This window comes from Myotis davidii, unplaced genomic scaffold (assembly GCF_000327345.1).
Source record: "Myotis davidii unplaced genomic scaffold, ASM32734v1 scaffold6, whole genome shotgun sequence".
NCBI classification, from domain to species: domain Eukaryota; kingdom Metazoa; phylum Chordata; class Mammalia; order Chiroptera; family Vespertilionidae; genus Myotis; species Myotis davidii.
Window position 1 is genome coordinate 1,607,074 of NW_006383011.1, and position 8,396 is coordinate 1,615,469.

The 8,396-nt window shown below is 48.0% G+C and overlaps 1 protein-coding gene across 3 annotated transcripts in view; it reads right to left on the minus strand.

Moving 5' to 3' along the window:
* Positions 1–8,396, minus strand: part of MEIS1 (Meis homeobox 1) — a 132,259-nt gene that overhangs the window by 122,748 nt on the left and 1,115 nt on the right. For 2 of the 3 annotated variants that reach the window (XM_006778525.2, XM_006778527.2), the window contains exons 2-6: positions 6,544–6,770; positions 4,545–4,686; positions 3,985–4,035; positions 3,141–3,191; positions 1,569–1,715 (exon numbers count right to left, since the gene is read on the minus strand). In XM_006778525.2, coding sequence (XP_006778588.1) covers positions 1,569–1,715; positions 3,141–3,191; positions 3,985–4,035; positions 4,545–4,686; positions 6,544–6,770 — 618 coding nt within the window. Of the gene's footprint in view, positions 1–1,568; positions 1,716–3,140; positions 3,192–3,984; positions 4,036–4,544; positions 4,687–6,543; positions 6,771–7,588; positions 7,766–8,396 lie in introns of those variants that run through there. The other variant, XM_006778526.2, reaches the window with a different exon arrangement.

The window sequence follows — 8,396 nt, forward strand, 5'->3', positions numbered from 1 at the left end:
TACTCGTCTACACAGTCGAAAGTTTGCAACTTGCCAAATAACAGTAAGGGCCCGGCGCGTCGGCGCTTTTAAGGCTCAGCTCGGCCTGCCCTCCCCTCCTCTCTGGAAAAGGGGGATTCAGCCTCTGTCCTGAGTTCCCCAGAGAAATCAAAGCCGGGAGTTTATTCGAAGGGGTAGACATTTGAGAGAAGAAAACTTTGAGATGACAGACACCAAGACGGAGGAGCAGAGCACTTGAACAAGGACTCCGCCAGGGAGCCACTGGGCCACGGGGATCCTGGCAGAGCCCGCCAGGAAGGCTGCCCGCCTGGCGGTCCTTGAGCTGAACAAAGACAGGCTGATCTCTCCCCCAAGACGGGACTCACGTGCCAAGTCAGAAAGAGAAACAACTCTGGGCCTTCGCTTGCAGATATGGAGAGGCGGAGGAGGCCCGCGACCCAAATCTCCAGACGCGTCGCAACCATTCGCAACGGAGAGCTGTCATGAGCCCTGTTTTAGCCCACCCACTCCTCACGTTTTCACTTTCACGCTCTTTTTGCAACTCCTTTGGACCAATCCAGAGACACAGCGACTGGACAGAGCGAGACACTGGGAGCAAACAGTGGTGTTGGAGGGAGAGAGGGAGAGAAATCCGCCCCCCACACACACACATACACACACATACCCCCAGCAAGTCCAAATAAAAGTGGCCCCACTTAGCAAAGCAGCGGAAGAAGGGTCTGAAGGAGGACGCCAGGGAAGGGGGCTAAACAAGCAAAAGCCGGCAGCTGAGAGTCAAGGTGGCGGCGGGAGGTCCCCCACCCGCCACACCGAGGGAGTCGCCAAGGTGCCCTGATGCTGACACTTCCAAAAGCTGCCAACCCAGAGGGCCCAGAGCACGTACCAGCTGGAGGACGAGTGGAAAGGTGGAGGAGAAAAGTCCATATTTATCTGTTTGTATGCCCTCGGCCTGGTCTTATTTTGTCTATGAAGTACAATAAAATGGGCGAGCTTGCAGCGAGCACTGCACAAAGCAATGTTCAGTGAGGTCTAGAAGCGTTCGGCCGAGGAAAACTGACAAGACAGGCTAATGAACCGTATAGACAGGGAGAAAACAGCTAGCATTTGCTAGATTTCAAACCCTGGCTGTCTTTCTTAGACCACCTATCTTGGGTTTATTCCTAATAAAATAAGAAATAAGCAGACCCTACTCTTTTCTTTTCTTCAAGATAGAAGGGGGGTTGGGGGAATGCTCCAGAACAAAGCCCTACCGTCAGAGGCGGTCACTGGCAGTTAACACTCCCATTATTATAGAGGGTAAATAAAATAAAGACAAAAATTAAAAGCGACAAGAAACAGGTCAAGTTTGCAGGCAAAGCCTTTGCAAGCTCATCTCTCCAAGTCGAATCCCAGAGCCAGCCTTAATGAAGCAATAATAGCCACATTATTCAAAAATTTTCATTTCGATGGAAATGTATCTAAAAGGGACTTAATCATATGCAAATAATAAAAGGAGGTGGTAGTGACCCAGCAAGCAATATGCATACAGATTTTTTTTTTCAGGGATGTTGAAATTGAAAAGCACATACCTGGTCAGTTAGATTTGCTGATCTTGTTATATCTTCACTGTCGGATTTTGATCCCCCTTCTCTATCGTCTATCACCAAATCGATAGGCATTTTCCCTTTCAAACAGCTAATATACCGGTGGCAGAAATTGTCACATAATTCGTGTACCTACATTATGACAGGAATAAAAAATGGAAATATAATCAAGAGGGTATAAATGACATTGACAAGTGCAATCCACCCCCACCCCCCTTGTGAGATCCAAACTTCCAAACAGGGAAACACAGGGCAATTGTCCTCCAGAGACCCCCAGACGCATCCAGAATTAGGAATAACTTTCTTTTCTTGCAAAATAGAGATATCCCAGAAAATTGACAGTGACAAGATGATTCACAGGCTACAACATATTCAACACCCGTGTTAAATTCATCTGCTTCCAGGACTGTGGCCATTAGAGAGGTGACCTGCGTGGGTGACATTGAAGGTAACTATTTAATTTTATCCTGTTACTTGATCACAGGTCCTTTTTCCAATTTGTCTAAGGAAAAATGCATCTATATGTAATTTTGGATATATATATTATATATATTCAAAGGACCAGTACTGTGGTGGCATACGATCTATGCCTGACAACCCCAGTCCCTATAATATTTGAAATTAGGGTTTCTATCCATAAGAAGCATATTTTAGGATACTTCCTTTGAAAAATAAAAGGAAATCAACTTTCCAGTAATCAATACGTGGGGAAAAAACCTACAGTCACAAAAATGTATCAAATTGATTTTTAAAATATAAGATGGAAAAAGATGGCTTCAAAATATTTAGGTGCAAGTGGAGTGGTCTCTTACAGGCCCCAGTCATCACTGACATGCAAAAATTCACAAGAAACCCCAGTGTGCTTGCGATTTGATGTTAGTTTGAATTACAATGCATTAAGTTTTTATTGCTGAGATTTATAGAACAGCTAGCAAAATTGTATTAGCCCACACCCTTTCTTGAGTGTGAAGGTGGGATGTGTGCAAGATTTGCAGATTCAAGAAATTGACACAACTATCAACTCTACTTTGTCTCTGCAAAACATTTCATGTGTTTCTCCCTCCACCTCCTCCAGACTCTCTGTCCGCTCCCCCCAACCCCCACTCGGCCTCTCCTCTGTGTCTGACCTGTGGCTGCTCTCAGACTGTCTTCCAGAAACTCACTAAAACTAAACAAAACTCCCCCCTCCCCAGAGGTAGCAAAGAAAAAGAAGAAGAGGAAGAGAAGAGGCCACAAAGGTATAACCTGTGAAGCAACTCACAAAAGCATTCTTAACATCAAGGGGGTTGCATAGAATTGCAACTATTTATACAAAGCCAGCAAGGTATTAAGAATGAATACAAGGCTAGGGCGTTTGTGATCCCGGTTTTAGTGGCTGAAATTGTAATTAAACTGCAAAGAGAAATGGATGCAAAGATTGGCCTTGACACTAATTACCAGAAAGAAAGACATTTATGCAAATGTTTCAGAAGCCTGAACTTCAGCCATTCTGAACCCTCCCCCATCCTGTGTCTTTGGGGGTGAAGGGGCAAAAGAAAAAGAGGCTAGAGAAATTACCTTCTCTAATTCCAACAGATGAAACCTTAATACTTGTATGGCTTGAATCATCTGCAAAGACACAAAAAGAATGAGCACCCTATTCCTAGTTTGCAGAAAATTGGCTGTCACAGCTCTAGCATCTCCAACCCACCCCCACCCCCAGTAAATAGAGTTATTTTGATTTATGGCAATAACACTAAAACTTAATAGCGGCGACTGGGTACGATCTAGAGGTTTATATTTCTTAAGGAGAAAGAAATAGCTAAAACAACAACAAAGCATCTAAGTGGGGATCATAAACACTCTCCTCCCCCATGGCTCTCTCCCCTTTCTCGACCCCCCTGCCTCCTCCCCACCCCCAAAGGGCCACATCCTTGGACTAGATATTTCCTAGGAAGGTGTGCATGGAAAATAGTCAAAATAGTCCCCCCCAAATTGTGGCTTTTAGCCCTGCAAACTTTCTGCTGCCTTCGGCACACCTTTCAGGCAAACTGGTGGTTAGGGGGCTCTTGCCTGGTTGGTGCCCCTCCTGAGGCGACTTTGAGGGCTGGGAAGTCTGCAAAGTTTAAGCACACACGCTGACAGGCCCGGAGATAAATCCCCGCGCTGATTAGGGCTGCGCTGCCCGGCTGTCATGAAAAACAAAAGCTCGCGTTTCTCTGCGCCGCTTGCCCGGCCCCTCTCCAGAAAAATTTATTTCCCGGGGATCATGTCCCGGACCGCTTGTCCGTGGACGGAAACATTTGCAGCAGACCTGCAGCGGCGGCGGGATGACGGGTCTAGAGACCTCAGGGCCCTCAAAGCAAAGCTGGGGGGCTGAGGGGAGGGGAGTTGAAGGAGGGGAGTAGGGGTCCGCTCTTACCAAGTTATCCAGTTCTGGATTAGAAGAAAATAGAGGTTTTTCTGCACGAATCTAAATACAAGTGAGAAGGGAAAGGGGTGGGGGGGGGGAGAAAAAAATTGAAATCTGTTCGCCTTCCTACTTTCTGGACTCATTACACTGTTGGGGCCAGGACGTAGCCTGGGTGACACCGAGTTCCTCCCGCGCAAACACACTTCAGTGAGGCTCGGGCCGAAAACAAGCCCCCCAGCTCTGGGTGACTTCTACCAGCAGCGACGCCTCTAAAGGAGGCTGCTCAGCTCACCAAGCCCCAGGCAGCTGCAGCGCATGGTGCTGGCGATTTTATTTTTATAAAGAGAGTTTTCTACATGAGGTTCTGGAGCTTGAGTTGGGATGGATATGGGCGATTTTGAGTCCCCCCCGCGGACACTTACACCGGAGGGAAATCTCAGGGTAGCTGTAACAGGCATGGCCCAGGGTGGACTAGTTGTTAATGACTCTGGCAAATGTGCTGGGGGGGGGGGGCGGGAGGGAGGGCCCCTTTCCCCCCCTTTTACTTTTTAAACATTTATTTTGCTGACCTGTTTGGCGAACACGGCTATATCTTCATTGAATGACTCTGAGGAGCAGACGTCCCCGCCCGCCACCCCTGGCTCTCGGGGGGTACAAGTAGCTAATTCACATTTCTCAAAAATCAGTGCTAAGAGAGGGAAGAGGGGGTGTCTGCAAGAAAATACAACAGTCACAAACAACACAATGGTTAGTCCCGAGTCCGGGGGCCGGGGGAAAGGGCGCCCTAGAAAAGCAGCCGGAGGAGCTGGAGGCAGGGACCCCCTCCCGGGTTTTGTCATCTACTTTCTTCCTCCCCCCTCCCCCCCACCCAGGTGACTGCTCACCTCCCTTTCCTCTCAGGGCCCCGAAGTTGGAGGCCCTAGGCCACGGACCGTATCTGAGGATCGGTTCAGCTTATCTGGCCGGAGAAATTGGTAACATTTGCTAAGGATAAAACCCAAGCGGTTCCAGCAGCCATTTTGAATGAAGTTTCCCACCCGACAAGCCCTCGGCCCTCGGCGGCACATCCAGGACCTGGAGCCGGAGAAAGGCGCTGGGCACGGGGGCTGGGAGAGCCGCTTCCAGGGGGCTCCTCCGAGGCGGCCTCGCGAAGCCCAGGGTCGGGCTCTCGGTGGCAGGCGCTCAGCTAACTTGGGGAAAGGACCTCCAAGGCTGCGGGACCGGCTGTCAGGGGGCTGCCCCAGCCGATCCCCACCCCAGGGCCCTCGGAGAGCAAGGAGGCGCCTACTCGGCTCCGTGCACATTGTCCCTGCCTTCGCCGATCGCCCCCCACCACCCCCAGAAGAAAGTTCCTGCCCGTGGTCCTGCCGGAAAGCCAGAAAGCCTTTCATTTTGTCTCAGCGGAATGGCAAGGCAGCTAGTGCGGCGAGGGGCCTAGATGTCGCTTATCTCAGCCCATAAAGGAAAGAAAAAAAGCTTCTTCTAATGCCCAAGGAGGTGTCTCCGGGCTTTTATGAGCTCTCACAGCCCAGCTGGGAATTTAACAGTGCGGGGTCCTTTTCAAAGCTTCCCCAAATGTTCTGTCCCAGAGCCTACAACCATTTGCAGTCCAGGCTGCGGAGAGAACGCTGGGATTTAAACAAGCCCATCGCACGAGGGACCAGAAAAATAAAGCAGAAAGGGTGTGCGGCCGGGGAGGGTCAGTGTTGCATGATTCTTTTTTTTTTTTTTTAAATAGAAGAAACAAAAGTTGCTGCAAAGTCAAAAGGGGTCCCCAGATTCACCGGCACACAGTAGGCACAAGGCTCTTTCAAAGGATTTTCCCAGTCCAGGGTCGATGGAACGGCCGGGAGAAAACGGTGGGAACGGCAGTCAGAAAACAACACGGCCCATAGCACCCCGCATCTACTTCTAAAGCCTGCAGGTTTCATCTTGGCTCACAAAGTATTAAAACGACCAGAAGTTTCTCCATGTCTGTAACAATTCAGACCGAGCTCCTCTCCTTGACTACCTTGATACGGTGACGACCGTGGTCAAACTTTCCAAATGCAAAGCGTGTCCCCCTTGCCTGACTTGCAACTGTCCTCCCTGCGTTTTATGGTGCGGTGGCAGAGCCAGCCTAGGGCTGCTGAGTAAACTTAGCAAGTCCGAACAATCAGTGGCTTAAAAGATTTTCCCTGAAACTAAAAGTTTCCTTCCAACACAAAGGCGCCTGCAGCGAGAAACCCCCAACGCTTTCCCGGAACACTGCTTCCAGCCGGGACACCTACCCTCGGAGAGAGGAAGAGGGACCTTTGGGCAATTTCTCCTGCTCGGCGACCCCCTTCCCAGGCACAGCCTGGGCAGAGCCAGAGGCTGGGCAGCGGCGGAGCGCGCATGGAGAGGGGGGGCGTCAGGGATGGCAGGCAGCCCACCCCCACCCCCAGATTCTCCATGCAATGCGAATGAAAAGTCACCAAGTACTGCATCTCCAGTCCAGAGTACTCTGGCTTTCCCCTTACCAAAGGCAAAGGGAAACAGGATTAGCACCGCGTCTCGGCTGTTTAACCTGCTGCCCATGGTACCTACCCATAAATGGCATCTTTATCTCTCTTTAAAGCGTCATTGACGGAGGAACCCATGCTGGGGGCCATGGCGTTGGTGTGAGCTGTGTGCGGGTACTGATGAGAGTGCAGAGGAGGCCCATGGTTCAGGTGGTGGACCGGCTGCATGGATCTAGCCGCATGCGGGTCCCCATACATCGTGGAGGGGATGCCTACTCCATCCATGCCCCCGTAATGGGGTAGATCGTCGTACTGCATGACAAACAGGAGAGAAACAAGGTTCAGAAGGCCAGGCGGGCAAAGGGGGGACCGGCAGGGCAGGGAACTTATATAATGTCAGTCCAGCTGGATCCTTCAACCTCCAATTCAGTGGCCTTGCATCTCTAAAGCTGAGATTTTTTTAATCTAAAAATATTTTTTAAAGTAAAAATTCTAGGATTCTCAGTGAAACCCGGCTAGGATGAATGGTCTTGCCCTAACTTGTGCCCCTATCAACTAATTCAGAAATTCAGAATCCTTTAGCAAGAAAGGAAGGAAAGAAAGGGAGGCATTCTCCCGGAGGGTGGAAGGTAAAACATTCACGTCTCCATAGGAGGAAACTCAAAATCACAATAATAAAACGTGCCAGGACAGTGCAGCGAACCCGCCTACTTTCACAGCCCCTTCTCATCAGGGGGAATTTAAAAAAAAAAAAAGTTAGGATGGGAACAGCTACACCAAGCACGTGAATTCAGGCAGGCTTATTTTATTTCCCTGCCAGCAAGAGGGTAGGCAGTCCTGCAAGACACTGCATTTCCTCTGCTTTCCAAGACAAACTCTGCTAAATTATACAAAACTAACTGGCCCCCTTAGAAGTGAAACTCGGAGAAGGGTAGTTTTTCTTATACCTTACAGCTGAGCTTAGAATTGGGCAATTTCCACCCCGATAGTAAAGAAAATCTGTTGTTGGAGCAGTTAGTTATTCTATTCTCTCTAGTCTTAAGAACTTTCTCCCAGACTAGAAGTTAATAGGGCAAATGGTACTCATCAGGTTTAAAGCAAATTCAGTAGCAAATGCACATGCAACCTACCATCTTCCTCCTCTAGAAACTCTACTTTCAGATTGATTGTCGTTATTTTTGTGTGCAAAATTTAGCTACTTAGGTTTTTCTCATTGGTTCATTCCAGGCAAGTGTTTTCCCCCTCAAGATTTGAAGGCGTCCAGAGTGAAATGATTTTCAAAGAAAAGAGGAATTGCCACTTTCATCTCCTTAGAGCCAGAGGTGTGAAAAGAGTTTGGAAGAACGCTGACATTTGCCTGAACCAAAGGAGAAAAAAAAAAAATGTGTCAGCCTAGTAACTTTCTTTTGCAAACAGGGCTTTGAGGGCCAGGACAAAAATTATGCAAGGAAGGCTTTTTGTAGACCCTCTTTCTTTTAAGAAACTACCTCAGTTGGGTTGTCATGGTCTCACTTTACTCTCACTACATTTCCATTCAAATAGGCATATTGGGGGAATTGGTATTGCATTTTAAAAGTGAGTAGCTGTGTGCTTAGTATCCAATTAGTGCAGAGCTGTCTAAGATAAACTTTCTAAGTATTACCTTGCATAAAAATCCATGCACATTAAAATTACTTTTTAAAAGGATGAATGTTTCTTGACCCCCAAATAAGTTGTACTATGACAAAGTTATTGGCTTTAAATAGCTAAATACTTCTAATGGTATTAAAGATGAACATAATCAATAGCATATCAGAAGTTTCTAGCTGTCTATTTTAGTTTAAAAATAGCTCTAAACTTTTGCTCTCTGAATGCTCACATAGCATTAGCTATCTAGCATTTTTTTTCTTTTTAATTTTTTAAGCAGATGATTGCCCCAGCATATATATATATATATAT